The 20606-nt window shown below is 42.4% G+C and overlaps 1 protein-coding gene across 1 annotated transcript in view; it reads left to right on the forward strand.

Annotated features, from left to right (window-relative positions):
- Positions 1 to 258: 258 nt before the first annotated feature.
- LOC124774486 (U-scoloptoxin(19)-Sm1a) overlaps positions 259 to 20606 on the forward strand; it is a 54093-nt gene continuing 33745 nt past the window's right edge. Inside the window, exon 1 of the mRNA XM_047249488.1 lies at positions 259 to 352. Coding sequence (XP_047105444.1) covers positions 259 to 352 — 94 coding nt within the window. The remainder of the gene's footprint in view (positions 353 to 20606) is intronic.

A 20606-nucleotide genomic window follows, 5' to 3' on the forward strand; every position in this document is an offset into this window, starting at 1 on the left:
TAGTGAAAAGTCATGAGTGCCACTGTTGGTAACCAAACCGAAGTTGCTCTCGAGATAGCCGTCATGTTTAGAGAGGCGACGCAGGGGTGAGTGGCCGACCCGCCGCTTTCTCCGGGGAGGCGACAGCGGCCGTGGTGAACGACCCGGGTGTTCCCGCCGCCTGCCCCCATTTGCCGCCGGGATGGGGGCCCCCTCCCACGGCAGCCCGGCCGCCGCTATATGAGGCGCCCCCCGCGCTGCCGCCGCCGAGTCATCACCATGTCTGCTGAGGCTACGGCGCTGCTGCTGCTGCTCGCAGCTGCTGCACTATTCGCCGGCGACTACGCCGCGCCGCTGGAAGCCGACTCTGCAGGTGAGCGCCGGCCTCGTGTTGCTCTCGGCTGTGGTGGACATAGGGTCACTGACAACCACGTGCTCAGCAGCCAGACACCTGCTTATTCTACGGGTTTTGGACTGTCGTTATTGACAGCTTCAGAGAACTTAGGACTTGTACTCGCGTTTTAGCAAGACATCGGCGTCTATATAAACCTGTTCTCTTTACAGTGCGCTGCGGATGTTACTTTTTATTGCGCCCCCAATCTGTAGATATACCTCTATTTGTGGATGGAACGAATGGAAACTAGTACTTACTTACGTATGTATTTGCCGACTATTATTACTACGATGTCGTTGTTGTTGTGGTCTTCAATCCTGAGACTGGTTTGATGCAGCTCTCAATGCTACTCTATCCTGTGCTAGCTTCTTCAGCTCCCCTACGATTTTTACCCTCCACGCTGCTCTCCAGTACTAAATTGGTGATCCCTTGATGCCTCAGAACATGTCCTACCAACCGATCCCTTCTTCTAGTCAAGTTGTGCCACAAACTCCTCCCCAATTCTATTCAATACATCCTCATTAGTTATGTGATCTACCCATCTAATCTTCAGCATTCTTCTGTAGCACCACATTTCAAAAGCTTCTATTCTCTTCTTGTCCAAACTATTTATCGTCCACGTTTCACTTCCATGCATGGCTACACTCCATACAAATACTTTCAGAATCGACTTCCTGACACTTAAATCTATACTCGATGTTAACAAATTTCTCTTCTTCAGACACACTTTCCTTGCCATTGTCAGTCTACATTTTATATTCTCTCTACTTCGACCATCATCAGTTATTTTGCTACTCAAATAGCAAAACTCATCTACTACTTTAAATGTCTCATTTCCTAATCTAATACCCTCAGCATCACCCGATTTAATTCGACTACATTCCATTATCCTCGTTTTGCTTTTGTTGATGTTCATCTTATATCCTCCTTTCAAGACACTGTCCATTCCGTTCAACTGCTCTTCCAAGTCCTTTACTGTCTCTGACAGAATTACAATGTCATCGGCGAACCTCAAAAGTTTTTATTTCTTCTCCAAGGATTTTAATACCTACTCCGAATTTTTCTTTTGCTTCCTTTACTGCTTGCTCAATATACAAATTGAATAACACCGAGGAGAGGCTCCAACCCTGTCTCAGTCCCTTCCCAACCACTGCTTCCCTTTCATGTCCCTCGACTCTTATAACTGCCATCTGGTTTCTGTACAAATTGTAAATAGCCTTTCGCTCCCTGTATTTTACCCCTGCCACCTTCAGAATTTGAAAGAGAGTATTCCAGTGAACATTGTCAAAAGCTTTCTCTAAGTCTACAAATGCTAGAAACGTATGTTTGCCTTTCCTTAATCTATCTTCTAATTTAAGTCTTAGAGTCAGTATTGCCTCATGTGTTCCAACATTTCTTCGGAATCCAAACTGATCTTCCCCGAGGTCGGCTTCTACCAGTATTTCCATTCGTCTGTAAAGAATTCGCATTAGTATTTTGCAGCCGTGACTTATTAAACTGATAGTTCGATAATTTTCACATCTGTCAACACCTGCTTTCTTTGGGATTGGAGTTGTTATATTCTTCTTGAAGTCTGAGGGTATTTCGTCTGTCTCATACATCTTGCTCACCAGATGGTAGAGTTTTGTCAGGGCTGGCTCTCCCAAGGCTGTCAGTAGATACGATAGAACTTCAAAAGCCCTACAGGATGGAGCTGAACGAAAATCAAACAGTCTGGTCTGCGAATTCGATCTTGGAACTCATCATCAGTTTCACGTTACGAAATTACTCTTGACAAATCATAACAATTTAAAAATGTTTTAGTCCAGTACTATAGAGGAATGGTAAGGCTACGTTACCAGGGAAAGTCTGCTTGTTACAGGTAAAATTCTCCTACTTTTCGACGTGACCTCCTTTTATGTACCCATTCGAGGTGGCACAATAGTGCATTGCATTCTCATTGTGGAGGTAGGGGCTCCACTCTCCACCTGACCACCGTAATTTGCGTTTCCCATCATTACTCTAAATGACGTACGGTGAATGCAGGGGTAGTTCTTTTGAAAATTACATTGTGTATTTCATTTCTTACAGTTTCCCTACACGAGCTGCCGCTTCACCTCCAACGGCCATGTCGTCACGCGACGTTAGATCCTCATCTTGCTTCCTTTCCTTCCTTTTGCACCTGCGCACTTTGTCGAACGGTTTTGCAATAACTAGATTCATCGCTGAAGTATAGTTCTACAACGCCTATGAAATAACCAGCCAGTGACGCCTTAATCTCTTCATTGAAACTGGATAGCTGTGCGACCACGAATACCTTGCATGTGGGAATACCTGCATATCGAATATACACAGTGCCAAATCTGGTAAACAGGACGGATACTCGAATAATTCGTACATCAAATTCACCAGTTTTCCCATGACAAAGTACGTTTTTAAGCTTATGAGTCGTTCTGATTTTTTTTTTTTTGGCAGTGCAGTCCCGGCACGTATCATTTCAAGATCCACAATGTCATGACGATTTGTGTGCTAACCTATTTATCCTTTGGAAGTTAATAAAAGATAACAGTCTTTGATATATTCCAGGAAACACTGCTCACAAATTTTCCAAGAGAAGAAGCCAAATTTTCCTATGCAGTTACAAATAAACGCACAAATACAGCTGTATCCACTTTAAAACTGTTCAAACATTGCAGAGATATTTTCATACTTCCATTTCGTCAACATTAAACGAATGCGGTAACAATATTCCACATAATGTTTTCATAGTTAATTATTCATGCAGAACGAACTGTATTTTTCTGATATGCCTACGGCCTCAGCAGTTTCGTAGTCTGTTAACTGCCCATCTTTCATGCTGTGCAGTTCAATAATATCTTATATCTTTGTCTGAAGTTTCGGAATGTTGTTCTTGTGGATCAGTTTCGAAAGCGGTGCGTCATGTTTGAACGCAACCATTCATTTCTGAAATGCTGAAAATGAAGTAGAAAACAAAGAAAGAGAGAGTTAATGATGGTACGATATTCCATTTATCCGTATAACAAACCACACACAACACGAACTTTTTGAAACTTACTATAAACCAAACTATTCCGCTGATCAAGTTGACTGTTGATTTGCGCAATATATATCAACGTGAGGAAAAAATACATCAGTTTTGCCAACCTTATCTCTGTGTGAGTCTGAGAAATTTTTCCCTTGCCTGATAAGTGAAGCTGTCCTGCTGTACAATTCGTACATGGGACATGGAAAGTTTCATTACTTATATGCGATTATGTGGGATATTTGATTGGACCCCTTGCTCAAGGAAGTGATGTGATGAATATTCGCATGTAACAACTGGGATACAGTTTCACTATTTTGATTTTTTTGTGTCCCTAACTACTTCTAACGACTGGAAAATCCTCCGACTGCGCAATAGTAAGAAGAGACAAACAGTGTCCCTAAATTACATCTCCATCCTCCGTGGCTACACTGCGCTTTCATCAGGTCATTTTGCATTAGTTTGCGTTCAGTTATTTTTAATCCACCGTCAAATAATGTCTCTGTCATAAATGACGTTGAAAACTCATTCACCACTGAATCTAATGGTTTTTTTTCCCACTTCATACAGAGAGGAAGTTAAAACTTCATTGTAAGAGTAAACATTAACACAGCAGGTATAGTCGCTGATGAGTTGTTATCAGGATTGATATGTCCCGAAAGCAATGCAATGTGTGGAATGTAATTCCTACTTGAATATTTCCTTTTTTATTATTTGAAAGAGTCTTATGAAATAGGAACCTCGTTCCGTACACTGGAGTAATTTCTTTAATATGAAATCTTAGTTGCAGACCATGGTTCAGCGTCTGATGTTATCAGCAGAGAAAGATCCATACAGCAGTACAATAGATGGAATGTGGCTCGTACAGAATATTTCTTTTGTTTATTTTATTAATCAAAAGAGTCGCATGAAAAAGGATCCTTCTTTCACACCCTTTTACAGTTTCCTTAACAAGAAATATTAGTAGTCAATCAAGGTTCAGCATTTAATGTCACTCTGAGCTTTGATCACAGCTGGAGCTACAATTCGATATTTGTCGCCTGTTGATACGAGCTCAGAGGGGACTACATGGTGTTATAATAGCGTGTTCTCCGGTAGTTGCATAGGCGACACAGAAATGCTGTTCCATAAAAGTCGCTCCTCGACATTCAGCACCGAGGAGAATGTGCAAGTTGTACAGACAATCTTCCCACGAAGTCTGCAGAAACCAACACGCCGAGCATCTAGAGAAAGTGGTTTAACGAGACACACGACTCAAACCACTCGGAAAGGGGATTAAATTTCAGCCTTGCAGTCACAGCGCCACATGTAGCTTTTTCTCTTACCTTGATGTTGAGGTCGACTTCTTCTGCTAGCGAGTGCAGCAGAGCCCTTGTATGTTAGCTAGGAATATTCTTCATACCCATGAAAGAGAACTGTTCTCCCACACATCGTCACCGTCTCAGCAGGTGTTCCACAGAGTATAATACTTTGTAATAGGACGTAATGCTCATGCAGACTTGAAAACTGAGCAATGGCCTGTAACTGATTTCTGAAATGGCACTTCCTGAAATACATTCGACCTAGGAAAGGAATTCAGTACTTTAGTTTACAAGCAAAATTCAATAGGGAGAACGTTATCGTTAGTCTGTTACGTCATCGTACAGGACTGTACCAGTTCCGATCGCGTTCCACGTGAACAAACGTTACCAGATACTCCACCGAAATTCTTCTGTGCCAGACTACCCATCTTGAGATTTATACATACAAGCGCAGATGCAAAGAATCAACATCTGATGATATAAAGTCCCTGCAGAACGACTCAACGAAAGAATGAACTGAGTTCGAACAGAGCGTGATTCTGTGCATCCATCATGTTGGTTCATATAACACCGTTATTTCGTGAAACAGTTGGAGGAAAGTTGAAAGGAGTGCTTTATCGTGGAACTTGATGTGACGACCAGATCGTTTGTATTGATCTGGTGGATATCTACAGATGGCGTTGACTTGAGAATATTGTACAGTTTAACATGTGATGAAAACCACTGTGAAGCTTCGATTTCTTTTATTTACTTCACTCTGTTTTAATACGAAACTTACAAAGTTTTCCGATTTATATCTTTGTTTATGGACAAGGGCCTGCACAGGCCAAATTTGTAACAACGCTGGATGTATTGTAAATTTTTAAATTGCGTATCAATGCGCGAAACCCATTAGAACAAGCAATCTCAACATACGCTGAACAGAAAGAAAGAAACGATTTAATACGTCAGGAGATTTCAATTTACGCGTGTACATGTGCCTAATGGTTATCAGTATTTTAGGAAACTTTTTTATTGAATAACTCACGAAGTTCCTTTTGCTCACGGCACTTCACCTGATTACCTCCTGCTGTGATTGTTTATTCTGTGCGTCAGGATGACTTCCACAATAAAAATTATTAGTAAATAATTTTTTAACGGGCAAGGAGTATATAGGATATCTCAACTGAAAAATAGAACTTGGTGAGTGATTCAAGTAGAACAAATCAGGCATCTGTTCGCGTGTAATGACAGTAGAGGTCTTCTTCGATTTCTGTCTTATTCAGGACTGTAGACGATGCAGTTTTGACATTTTGAATGTGATGATGATGAATTTATACTTCTCTTTCCATTTTGGCCTTTGTCTGAAATATAGGCTAGTTATAATTACACTTTTGCTTCTTCAGAAGGCCCCCATGAAAAACTAATGGTTGTAGGACGATGAAACATTTCGGAAACATCGGTAAGGACGCCCGGCCGGTGTGGCCGAGTGGTTCTAGGCGCTTCAGTCTGCGATCGCTCCGGTCGCAGGTTCGAATCCTGCCTCGGGCATGGATGTTTGTTATGTCCTTAGTTTAGTTAAGTTTAAGTAGTTCCAAGTTCTAGGGGACTGATGACCTCAGAAGTTCAGTCCCATAGTGCTCAGAGCCAGCCGGTAGGGACACGCGGAAGAGAATTATCGAATAAACAATTGAAAGAAATACTTTTTAATTTCCACACGAGTGGGAAACATTTGTTAATTACGTACCACGATTGCTTTACACGTTACAGGCGTTGCTCAATCTGACGACCATCTGCATCGACGACAACGTGGAACCGCACTAGAGATACCATTTCCCAGTTGTTCGCAGCACTTGTCGAAAGCTGTCCTGACACAGCTCGTGGATCGCTTGAAGATCGCACATTGCGTCCAGCGTTCTCAACCGTGGCAACAGCAACTTCTTCAGAAGTTTTTGGTGCAGTTGGCCGTTAGATTATTCCAGAGGCAACTCCCAAATCGCCACTTAATTATAACTTCCGAAACGTGTTCTTAAACCCCGTTGCGGAAAGAATACACGCGAATAGCAGCAGCACTATTGCTGTTGTTTTGATAAAACAACTGTGCGAGTAAATCCACGCTCATCTATGTTGACTGCAACTATAATGCGCACTGATGCCTGTGTTTCAACCCTAAGTGCTGTACGGCCACCGACACCTAACGGCAAGTCATGACACTATCGCTGCCAACAACGCAAATCCTACAGCGCACAGTCTGAACATCATTCCTATAAAGTTGGGTTCCTGTACCGTAAATAGTTTTCCGTCAACACTGGCTGAAGTAGTGAGAGTTTAATAGTGAGAGTTTAATAGTAACTACCCTGTATACGGTTAGTGTACTCTGCCGAAGTCAGTCACTTCTTGTCCATATCAAATCACACATTGTTTTTGTTAACAGAAGCAATTCTAGTCCTGTGTGTTGTTATCGTTATTCTCTTTGTTTTCCTTGTTATTTTCATTTTGGCATGCGGCAGTATCATGATTTATTGTTTTCTTTCAATAAGTTTCGTATATATTTATTTGCTCGATCAATTTCGTTTCCGTGTATTTGATTAATTTCTATAGCACTCTGTTCCTGACAAAAGTGTTGAACTGAGTAAAGATTAAATAAACTAAACATAATACAGGGGGATAGTTTCTCTTCGTAGCCGCCCAGATCTCGTTAAGCCAAACGTGTCAATGTCACACGTGTGTCCGAGGGCGTCGCATATTGACCGACTCTATGCCGCGCCACTCCGATACGGACGCCATCTCATTAGCTTATCGTGCGTTCGCTGTCGTTCAGCTGTCTCTGGAAAACTGTGTCTGATATTAGCAAGGTCAACGTGGCTAACGTTTGCGGCAGTATTGTTCTGTATGTGCTGCACGGTCTCATTTTTTTTATTTCCAGTCATAACTGACTAACAACGTGACACTGGCCGTGGTAGTGGGAACGTTGGAGGGGCATTCCACGAATTCAAAGGTCCACGACTAGAACGCTGTAGATTGTGGTTCTGAGATATCACATTGCGTACAACGGAACCTCTAAAAAACTAAACTCCTCCCGCACAGACCGCCAAAGGTACCGACTGGCCGCCGTGTCATCCTCAGTCCACAGGCGTCACTGAATGCCGATATGGAGGAGCATGTGGTCAGCACACCGCTGTCCAGGCCGTATGTCAGTTTCCGACACCGGAGCCGCTACTTCTCAATCAAGTAGCTCCTCAGCTTGCCTCACAAGGGCTGAGTGCACCCCCCCTTGCCAACAGCGCTCGGTGGACCGGATGGTCACCCATCCAAGTGAAAGTCCAGCCCGACAGCGCTTAACTTCGGTGACCTGACGGGAAAAGGTGTTACCACTGCGGCAAAGCCGTTGGTCAACGTAACCTCTAGGACGAGAAAATTGCATTTCAGTATCATTTAGACAATGATCAGAGCAAAAGAATTTTAACTACACCAAACGTGAAGATAAATTGTACTTCTTCGAAGTGCTGGTCCCAGTAAGTTGTTTAACTTTATTGATTTCGATTACGGGATCGTATTATCACGCGAGCCAGTGGTGGACAATTCGCGGTCACTAAAATGATAGTGAAAGTCCTGTGACAAATTCAGAACTTGTCGGTAGCCTCATAGGGCGAGGACAACGTGGCGGCATCGAGTTTCATTCTCTCCTTTTCTTTCGTCTCCATATTTATCCTAATGAGCACTCGTTGCATGAGCATTCGCTAGTCATTCGCACAAAACAGTCACATGACCTTGGCAAAAAAACAACGTGGAACGCTTCTAATCGTCATCATGGCTATTTATGAGTACAGAGATTAAGTTAGTCCGCAACTACTACGAAAGGAATTTCCAGAATAGAGTCAGAAACCGTGTAGTCCACAAAGGGTTTGCAAGGGTGGTAAGAGGGGGGGGGGGGTATTCATGCTACTGTGCTCTAGTTTCAACCCGTATTATTCGTCATGTTATCACCTACCGCACTACAATGAGAAAATAATTCTCAGAGTACGAAGGTGTACTACACACACACCACACACACACATACACACTCACACACACAGAGAGAGAGAGAGAGAGAGACAGAGTGAAAGAATTTCTGTATGAGATCACGCATTGTGCGAAGGATCTAGTTGCTTTTGGGTTGGCCGGCCGGGGTGACCGAGCGATTCTACGCGCAACAGTCTGGAACCGTACGACAGCTACGGTTGCAGGTTCGAATCCTGCCTCGGGCATGGATGTGTGTGATGTCCTTAGGTTAGTTAGGTTTAAGTAGTTCTAAGTTCTAGGGGACTGATAACCTCAGAAGTTAAGTCCCATAGTGCTCAGAGGCATTTGAACCATTTTTGCTTTTGGGTCGCTCCATAGAACGATAATGATCATACAGGAATTGTGCTCTTCCGACGTTTGTAAGTTGTAAATAATCCTACTGTAAATTCTGGGAAAGATTGTGTTGCAGTTATAAGCTCAGACCTGTCTAATTTCGCTTCATTTAAGTATATTGCCATATTGAAAAATTTGCAATTCAAAACTTACTCAGGATACTCTATAAATTTAGGCAATAATCGTCATCAGTAGAAAAGTTAACGTTCAAGTGCAAAGCTCACCGGGATAACAGACAGAACAAATGGGTCAAAACTGCAACACTTCTTTTACAGCAGCGTGTTTATGTGATAAACTACGGTTATTGAGTGTTCTTGAATGTTGCCTAACAAAGTACGTGTCCTCCAACCCGAAAGCGCCTGACCTAGCGCCAACCATCGCTGCTGATGGTGACCCAGATTTACGATGCAGCGTCAAGGCTGTTCTCGCGTCAGCCCTTCTCAGAACGACGACGTGGAACGTGCTTGCGGCCTCTTTGTAACATGACTTCGGAACTCGTTACCCTTGTGCGCCTGTGGTTGCTGTCATTTCCAATGTGGTGACTTCAACTATGGTCCTACTGTATCGGAAGCCTAAAAATCCTTCCGCTTCCGTCATTAATCATCCGTTGTTTGTTCGCGAATTCCGCCACATAACACGTATTTCTTCTTATATTAATTCAGTTGCATCATATACGGTGAAATTATACATATGACTGTATGAGGGCAATGAATATCTTAAGATATGTCTGATGAGGGAACTAGTTATGTCTAATAGCCGACCTGTGGCGATTGATCTGTACAATAATTCCCAACAATCACTGTTCCCTTGTAGGGCGATGCCTGCGTTTGATAAAGATGTTATTTCTTTATTAACTTCATTGTATATTCACACAGATTTACTTTTACATTATTAAACATCCCGTAGCGGTCAGTTCTGAACATCTTCAGGTCACATAATAATTTAGTGACAATATTATATAAGAAACTAGCTTCGCGCTCCTTGCTTCGCTCGAGTAGACTTATGGCTTGCAGAAATTTTTGCTTTGATTGTATTTAATCGAATTTTTATGTTGTTAATAATTGCAACACACTTTAGGCTTTTCATGTTAATGAAGGCTGCATAAGCATGGTTTTTTCCGAATGTACTTCTGATCAAAATGCGATTCTGATAGCTGGAGTCCAAAGTTTGTGTTAATCATGCATTTTGCGTTCTTGTGGAGATATTTCCGTAGCAACTTCCATCCCATAACAAATATTTCTTTATATCTAACCGAGTAGTGAAATACCACTTTTCACAAATTTAGCTTAAAAATTTTTTTAATGTGACGAAATATTTTCTAAAAAATTTTCAACTCCTATTGCACTCCATTAGGGGTTGAGTTTCCAGAAACGCTGAAACACATTTCTTTTTATTTCTAAGCCAGAAGTCAAATACCAGTCGTCATAGATGTAGCCTTAAAAGTCCTTTCAATAAAACTTTCACCCACTATTCCACCCCCTTAGTGGTTGAGTTTCTAAAAATGCTGAAACGTGCATTTTTATTTTCTGACTGAGAAGCCAACTACCAGTTTTCGTAGTTCTAGCTTCAAAATTCCGTTAATAGCGACTTACTTTCTAAAAGCCTTTAATCCCCTTCTTCATCCCCGCAGGAGTGGAATTTTGGACAATCCCTTCTTAAACGATGCCTACAGTATAAGATGCACACCCTCTCTAAACGTCAAGTTTCTGTCCTGAGCTCTTTGGACTGGGCGATGGTGAGCCAGTGAATCAATCTGACTATTTCACCCTCTTAGGGGTTTAGTTTCCAAAAACCATAACAGAGAAGCCAAATACAAATTTTCATAGATTTAGCTTCAAAAATGCTTGCACAGTGAAATATTTCCATAAAAATATTTCAATAAAAATAAATAAAAAACTCCGTGTCCCCCACGGGGTTCAATTTCCATAAACTGGAACACGTGTTTTTTTATTTGTAAACTAGAAGTCGAATGTTTATATATGTATCTTTAAAAATGTTTTATTAGTCCTTTAATAATGATATATTTTCAAAAAACTTTCACCCACTATTCCACTACCACTGGGTAAAATTTCCCAAAATGCTGGAACATGTATTTCTTTATTTCTGACCGAATACCAATTACTGTAGGTCTAGCTTCAAAACTATCTTAATAGTGATGTTTCTTTAAAAAAACCTTCTTCCCCTACTTCACCCCCTTAGGGTTGCAACTTCGAAAAATCCTCTTTTAAACGACGACTGCAGTATAAGATCCACACCCACTCCATATTTTATGTTTCTATCCTTATCGATTTGGGCTGGGCTATGAGAGTCAGCCACGGGACATTGCCTTTTATATATAGAGATAATTAGCTGAGCATTATACGTGAAGCTGTTTTACAAAATCTCAATCACTCCATGGTATTATAAATAAAAAAACCTCGCAAAATTACGGATATGTTGTCTGATATGCAGATCTACTATTAGACACTACCCTATTCTACATGCAGTCCTGAAAGAACTATCGTAGAGAAGTTTCTCAAATACCTTAGTCCCGTGAGCAACTACACAAAATCTTACATATTATTTCAGTTATTCTGAAATTCCTATAGCTGTGAACGATATACTCTTGATCAGACTGCGGGTATAATCAGGTGAGGCAGCATTAACAATACGCTGGCTACTGATAATTTAATACACGCAATTTTTTTCTGAATGTTCAACAAATCTAGTGTATTTAGATCAGAGAGCGGTCGCATTATTCGCAGACCTAGCGAAGAAGGCGAATAAATGTTAATGATTCTTATCTCTGGCATTTTCACTCCCGGCCTGTTTCCCCTCTACGGAACCTACCTCACAGAGAACCCGTCAAACCGAGATGTCGAAAAACAGCGCAAGCACTTGTATGCACACCAAGGCTTGGGTGCCTCTGCGGACGTGATAGTTACTGACTTTTTCCAAGCAATAGCCGCCAGTCCTGAACGAATTCTAAATTGCGAAGTCTCCGAATATGTCGCTGAATGTCTGTACGGTTAATTTTCACTCTATCACCTAATGCTTACAGCGCTGTGCGCCATGAAACTCATAAAGACGTATTTTACGACGACCGTGTCGTAATAAGCACACAAAAATCTTTGTACTGCAGTAGGTGGAAAGAGTGAGAAATATGTGGAGAGGCAGGAGGTTCCAGAGGACTGATCTGTGGCAAGAATGTCTAAAAGATTAGCGCTCAGGACTGTATTGAAGTGACACAGAAAGCGGTCTGTCTGAAAAAACTGTGAGAAGTCTGCAAAGTATCAAAGGACATCTGTCGTCAGTATTCGTACAGTCTTGCTGAGGTCCTAGGTGGAGGAAAATAGACGATTAAAGCGTAGTTTTCGGGTTATGCTGAATTAGTTACTGGAAGATGCTCACCCTATTCTACATAAAATCACCTTTACCTAACGAATAAGTTGATGCTGTTTTGTATCTTACGTGAGTACCGTATAATTTATCTTTTGCTCCTGGTCGATAGCAGATCTACAATGAAATTGCTAACGGCTGATTATCTCACCAGCACCATGCCGCTTGTATCTGCCGCGCGACACATGCATAACATGTACACACTGGTCTGACAGTTTCGTTGTTGTGCAGCTCAAGACTGACAAGGATGAATAACTTGGTATGTGTTGAAACATCGAACATTACGAAGTATATTACGCGGGAAGACTCACGCCTTACAAGGCGATAAAAGGCGCGCATGGCCGAGAATTCCCCCGGCTAGCAGTAAGTGGTGATTCCCCGCTCGAGGCTGGGATGGCCAGCTGCCCTTGGAGTGCTGCCCTGTTACGTGTCCTGCGCATCGGCTGCCGCGAGAGTGCGCGTGGGCGTCAGGCGTAGCGTGACGTAGCAGCGAAAGTGCGCTTTCGCCTCGCCGCCTACGCAGAACTGGGGAGTCCCGCAACATATGTCAGAGCGCCCTAGCCCCGTGTCTCCGGTGGCCACATTCAAAGCTCAGTGCTGTCTTCTTCGACAGGAAGAGTGCCAGGATGTCAGTGATGTGCGTGTAGACACGATCGCTTCAAATAGGTTCCCAGAGACTGCTCAACAAAGTTGGGTGAAACCAGGGTCGATGGTGTCTTTATTACTTACAAGGGAATTATTCTAGCTCGAAAAGCTAAAAGCCGAATAAAATGACGTTAGAGTGTGGAAATGTGTTTGATGATGAAACCAGTGACAGTTACAACACTGACATGACACTGGCACACAAAACACACGTAACATAAACACATAGAACATGCATTAACGTGAACATAAGTCAAAGATCGCTATTTATGTCTCCTAATGCATGAATGAAATTAAAAGAAGAAGTAATTAGAATAGTCCCCGAACAGATATTGTTCTAGAATCCACGTGAAAACGTGTGCACATCATTGTTAAGTAGTAATATAAATTAATACGAATGTAATATAAGATATGTAAGCAGTAATTCAAACAGTGTTAATATACAACAGTAACAGATCATATAAATTTATAAGTTATAGAGCGCACCAATCAGTCGTCCTTGTTTTGTAGGTTTTATTACGCAAATACAGATTTCGGCTATCAATGCAACATTTTCTAATCTCGATTCTTGTTAATTCCCTGTTGTTCGGGCGTCAGTCAACAACAGGGGACTAACATGCATCGAGATTAGAAAATGTTGCATTGATAATGGCTAGGCACTAGCCGAAATCTGGATTTGCGTAATAAAACCTACAAGAAAAGGACGACTGATTGCTGCGCTCTATAATTTACAAATCACATAACAGTCGATGAGTGCACCCACTTTCCCAGTGGAAGGTAACCTGAGTAACAGATCATGCACATTATGCTATATATGCAAGATTAACAAGTGCATTACTCTGAGAAAGTAGCTGTGTCACACAAATATTTTGTTTCAAGGTTAATAACTGGGTTAGTTGTGGCTTGCTATTTCTGCTACAGCGGCATAAGATCTGTGTATAACTTAACTAGAGTACATCGAGGCAGCATATTATTCCAAAGCCATGTAAAATTTGTTTACTAACTAACCAAGTATTAGTAGTTGGTTCAAATGGCTCTGAGCACTATGGGACTTAACATCTATGGTCATCAGTCCCCTAGAACTTAGAACTACTTAAACCTAACTAACCTAAGGACATCACACAACACCCAGTCATCACGAGGCAGAGAAAATCCCTGACCCCGCCGGAAATCGAACCCGGGAAACCGGGCGCGGGAAGCGAGAACGCTACCGCACGACCACGAGCTGCGGACTATTAGTAGTTGTTATGTACCAAAACAAACATTAACTCGCATAGCACCCTAACAAACGACTCCAAGCATATATTAGATTACATCTGCATGCACTGAACAAATCTAATTTTCCCGAGGAGAGGTGTTCATGCAGATAATGCTAAAATGGGTAACACCACACAGGCACACTGGACATGAAGTTCAGTACCAAGTCCCCTTCCCAAGTGGTGTTGGTGAAGGGACATTTATGTCTACTCTTTCCTGTCTTTTTATTCTCTTCTTAAATTATGCCATAAATTTACAGTTTCCCACTTCCAAATTCATGTATTTTTCTTTCAAAAATTAAGTTTAATTGCCGTAAGTAGATGAAATATAATACCAAAGAGCAGACAAAAGAACTCCAAGCAGCCCCACCTGCACGTGGTGCTGCTGGCTGGGCAACAGTGCCCGTGGCCTCAACTGCGTAGCATGATTTTGCTGCGCGGTGGTGGCGGTAGGTACGGGCTAAAGGGGTCTGTACGAAGCACACGGCTTGCATATAGTAATAAGATGGCGGGCAACAGCAGTCAAAATAAAGCTCGAAAGAAAAGAAAAAGATCCCGAAATATACGCAATCTGTCCCAGGTTGCCACGCACAAAGCACAATGCTGTCTTCTTTGACAGAAGTACTGCCAGGATGTCAGTGGTATGTGTGTAGAGATGACAGCTTCAGATAGTTTCCAGAGGCAGTTCAACGAAGTTGGATGAATCCAGAGCTGATGGCGCCTTATTACTAACAAGGGAAGCACTCTAGCTTGAAAAGCTAAAATCGATTAAAATGACGTTAGAGTTTGGAGATGCGTTTGTTCCTCAATTCAGCAAGTTTACTTACATCTGCATCTAGATGTACACTCCGCAAGTCAAGTTATGGTGTTTAGTGGGTGTACCACTGTCACTTCCCCTCTGTTGTGTTCCATTCGCGAATGGTGCGTGAAAAGAACGATTGATGGTAAGTCTCTGTGTGAGCAAGACTAGTTTTACCATCAGTAGCTCGTGGTCTTATGGATAGCGTTGCTGACTGTCGATGACGAGGCCGCCGGTTCGATTCTCGGCGGTGTTGGAGATTTCCTCCACTCGGGATTCGGTTTGTGTGTAATGATAATTAAATCAAGACCCTAAGCTGTCGACGGGCGTTGATATACATCAAAGGGGACAGTTGAAAATGTGCGCCCCAACCGGGAATCGAACCCGGAATCTCCTGCTTACATGCCAGACACTCTATCCATCTGAGCCACCGAGGGCACAGAGGATAGTGCTACTGCAGGGATTTATCCTTGCACGCTCCCCGTGAGACCCACATTCACAACTCAATGTCCACACACTACATTCGTAGTGCCGCTGCCCACTACACTCATTACTCGTGGCAGACAATCTTACCGAGTCCCGTAAGAGTTCGGGCAATGCGCGTGCATCCGCACAGAAGAAGAAGGTCAATGGCCGGTTAGCCTTAACTATATGAAGATGGTATCTGTTTTTTCGGACATTTTCAAAAGAACAGATACCATCTTCATACGGTTTGTGTGTTGTCCTCCTCTTCCTCATCATCATTATCATCGACGCGGAAGTCGCCGAAGTGGCGACTTGCACCAGCCGGTCTCCTTTCTAATTTTACCTTTGTGGCCTTTTCGTGATATATAGGTAGGAGGAAGCAATGTATTGATTGACTTCAGGAACGGGACTGGGTGTTTTTCTGGTCCTCATCATTTCATCATCATCATCATCATCATCATCATTATTCGTGACAGTGGCTAGATTGGATTGTGTAAAAATTGGACTGAGTCAAAACTGGGACTTTTTATGGGCGCTGATGACCGCGCGGTTGAGCGCCCTACAAACCAAACATCATCAAACTTCAGGAACGCGTGTTCTAGGAATTTTAGCAGCAAACCACACCGTGGTTTATGGCATCTCTTTTGTAGCGACTGTCACTGAAGTTCGACGAGCATCTCTGAGGAGTTTTCGCACTTACTGAATGATCCTGTAACAGAACGAGCGATAGGTTTCGTGATTTCCTGTCTGGGAGGTCAGAGTTCGTAGTAACTGACGGAAAGTCACCGAGTAAAACAGAATTGATTTCTGGCGTTCTTCAATGTAGTGTTATAGGCCCTCTGTTGTTGATTTAGCAGAAAATCTGAGCAGCCGTCTTAGGTTGTATGCAGATTATGCTGTTGCTTATCTCCAGTAAAGTTATCAGAAGATAAAACAAATTGCGAAACGATTTAAAAAAAAGATATTTGAATGGTGCGAAAATTGGCAATTGACCTAAAATAATGAAAAGTGTGAGGTCATCCATTTGAGTGCTAAAACAATCTGCTACACTTCGGTTACGCGATGACTCAATCAAATCTAAAAGTCGTGAATTCAGTTAAATAACTAGGAATGACGAGTACAAACAACACAAATTGGAAAGTACAAACTGTAAATGCTGTGGGGGAGAGGAACCAAAGGCTGCATTTTATTGGATGAACGATTAAAAGATGCAAGATGTAAAGAGACTGCCTACACTACTCTTGTCCGTTCTCTTCTGGACTGCTGCTGCGCGGTGTGGGATACTTACCTGATAGAATTAACGGAGTAAATCGAGAAATTTCAAAGAAGGCAGCGGTTTGTGCATTATCGAAAAACAGGGGAGAAAGTGTTACAGATATGATGCAGGATTTGGGGTGACATCATCAAAACAATGGCGTTTCTCGTTGCGGCGCGATCTTCTCATAAAATTTCAATCACCAATTTTCTCCTCAGATCGCGAAAATATTTTGTTGACGGTGACCTACTCGCGGGAAAACAACCATCATAATAAAATAAGGGAAATCAGATCTCGCACGGAATGAAACAGGTGTTCTTTTTTCCGCGCGCTATTCGAGAGTGGAATAATAAAGAATTATTGTGAAGGCGGTTCGATGAACCCTCCGCCAGGACTTTAAGTTTGTTTTGCAGAATATCCATGTAAATGCAACTGTAGATTTCGGCAAATTAGCAGGGTCTACTAACCAGGTATTGCCGTGCATTACCTACAACAGTAAATTGGAAGAGTGATTTTCAACAAGAAATCCTTAAAAATTTGTGTCTCTATGTGGATAAAATTATTTTAGAAGTGAATCAGAAACTTCAATTTTACACAACCTTCCACCTTTCATTTGAAGCAGACGACTGGATGATAGGCAACACACTGCGTACGAACGCCACAGAGTGCCTTCACTCTGCCGTCTCTCAGGGGCATCACCAGCCTTAAACAACGCATAATGTCGCGTCGCTGGGATTCGTCAGCGAACATTTTGTGTTTAACAAAAGTTGTTCCCAATGACGTGATACATCACAAAAAGATGTTTCTTGCAAAGACTTTGAAACACCCTGTATATTCAAAAAAGAGATATGCTAATGTTCCTTCCACAGACCGCAAATGAAATTGTCCTTATGGATGCGGAACAAGACAAAAATCTTAAACAAATTTTAATTTTGAGAGGTAAGACACTTATCACAAAATAAGTAAATGGAGGTGCATAAGACAATTCTTAGACTTTTGTAGCCACACACCATAAAAGAGAAATTCAATTTACGCTGATCACTTTACTGCACAACATTATATGGTTTGTGGAGTGTAGCTGTAGATGTTGATGGAGAAGATGAGGTGTGCAGATGTCAGATTTTATATAACTTCACATTATTTGGTATTATTAGTAACGTATACGTTAACTGAGATACGTTAATGGTGTCTGTGTTGGCTGTCATTAAATCCTTTAGGCTTCTATTAAACTGCAGTTTACTCGTATTAGTAGCTAAACATTTCGTGGCTGGTGGAAAGTTATGGAATATGTTTGTTCCTGAATAATGGACACCTTTTGGACCAAAGTAAATGTCTTTAAACCTCTTTGTAGCGTATTCTTATTCTTCTTCTTATTATTATTATCGAATCCACGAGCTGAGTTATCGCTTCGAAAAATAGATAATCATAATGCAGTAACTAGCACCGCCTTTTTGTTGAATTGGCCTCAGCAGGACGTTCCTGAGTTTACACTGCAAATAATTCATATTGTATCCTTTAGGACCCGCAAAACTTTAATTAGGCTTGATAAAGTGACCCAAAAAAGGCATGATATTGTGGAATGAAAATAAATGAAGTATGCTAGCTTTTTTATATCACCTATGTTGGACAACAACCGCATTACAAATAAAGATTTGTTTCGGTACTTCAGAAGTTCTGTGGTATTCCGCTTCCACTTGATTTTACTGTAAAATTGTAATCCGAGGAATTAAACTCTGTCAACCTCTTCTGTGTGGTTGTCGACATATTTTAAGCACATACTGAAAGGAAATATCTTACAACTGAACTGTGTATAGTGTGTTTTTTCAGGATTTAGTGACAGAGAATTCGAACCAAAACACATGTGTGGAACTAATGGGAACAGGTATTACGACACTTACAGCTGTATCTTAACGCTACATGAGTCAGAATTTGCTGTAGTTTACCAAAGAATGACACTACAATCAATACAGTGAATCATCATGTTAGCTGTAAATTCAACAGCAGACCTGTGAAGCGCCCGCTGAAGAACCATGTATGTAAATTGATATAAAATAGACTTCGCTAAGCTGATACGAAAATTTCATCCACAATGGATTCTTAAGTGAGACTATCATAACAGCTATTGCACGATGTATGATACATTTCATACCATCCCTTTTTCTGAAACGAAAATAAAGAAAGGAATATCCCGCCACAGTGTTCAGCTTCTTTAAGTCAAGGTTGACCTACACTGTTGTTAGTATTCAGAAGTGTAAAGGCAGTGTCGTCTGACAGAGCCATGAAAATGAGACTGCTGGCGCCAGTTGGCTTTCGGAAGCCCAGTAAATCTTCGGCGATGGGGCGCTACTGTTCGCGTGCAACGCGATGATGGTTATTAAAATAAAACGTTTAGTCGGGAAAATTGATAGATCCACTACCAGCAAGGGTGGTAAATTACGGTGGATACGAGACAAATCGCTGAGAAATCCCGACAAAAAAGAGTGAAGTAAGCGGCGAATAAATTACTAACCCGGCGGCAGATTGGGTCGTCCGCGCTTACGGGCGCGCCGCCTTATTGGAATGTTTCGTATGAGAACGTCCTAATTCCCATACTCGGCTGAAAGCTCGTGCCGCGATTGCTACCCGTGTTGGGCTCATTTGCATGGGGAAACACACGGGCGGAGCGCTTCGCGTGACCGTCGGCGCTTGGCGGTCGGGGTGACGTAACGTGACTTGATGGGACGTGGCGGTACGGGATGCTGGGAATCAGGTCGTGCCCGGGAACAAAGCTTTGTTTGCAGCTTTGCAGTTTCTTCCCCTCACACTCACTGCGTTCGCTGTGACACACGTCAGCACTCGCCACGGACAACCACTATGCCAGATCACCGCAAGATTAGCAGTTGGATAACGCTGCTTGTTCCAACAAAAAATCCAAGAATTACGTTTAACCACCCGTCGATGACGAGGTCGTTAGAGATGGAGCACTCGCTTAGACTGGGGAGGGATGGCGGCGTATCCTTTTCAAACGAACCATCCTGGCATTTGTCTTAAGCCATTTAGAAAAATCACGGAAAACTAGAATCTGGATGGCTTCACGGGGATTTGCACCGTCGGCGTCCCGAATGCGGGTCATGTCTTACTAGTGCGCCACGTCGCTCGGTCCCCTGCTCCAACGTCCATTGCTCTGGAACTACCAACAAGATGACACTTTGCATCCAGCTGAGACCGGAACAGCCGCACGGGATTAGCCGAGCGGCCTAAGGCGCTGCAGTCATGGACTGTGCGGCTGGTCCCGGCGGAGGTTCGAGTCCTCCCTCGGGCATGGGTGTGTGTGTGTTTGTCCTTAGGATAATTTAGGTTAAGTAGTGCGTAAGCTTAGGGACTGATGACCTTAGCAGTTAAGTCTCATAAGATTTCACACACACGTTTGAGACCAGAACTTCCCTATGAAAAGCATCTCTGTGGCGCCAAAGAAACCCATGGGCAAGGGCCCAGTTTTCCTCTTGAAAACTTCATGTCTCTTTTACTGACGGTAAGAACTAAATAAGCTGTCGGACAAGTGTTGGTAATTATGAAAAGAATTACTAGACAGTATGCTGCTTGATGTTTTATTTTGTATACAGGATGGTCCATTGATGGTGACCGGGCCAAATATCTCACGAAATAAGCGTCAAACGAAAAAACTACAAAGAATGAAACTTGTCTGGCTTGAAGGGGGAACCAGATGGTGCTATGGCTGGACCGCTAGATCGCGCTGCCATA

This window comes from Schistocerca piceifrons, chromosome 1 (assembly GCF_021461385.2).
Source record: "Schistocerca piceifrons isolate TAMUIC-IGC-003096 chromosome 1, iqSchPice1.1, whole genome shotgun sequence".
NCBI lineage: Eukaryota > Metazoa > Arthropoda > Insecta > Orthoptera > Acrididae > Schistocerca > Schistocerca piceifrons.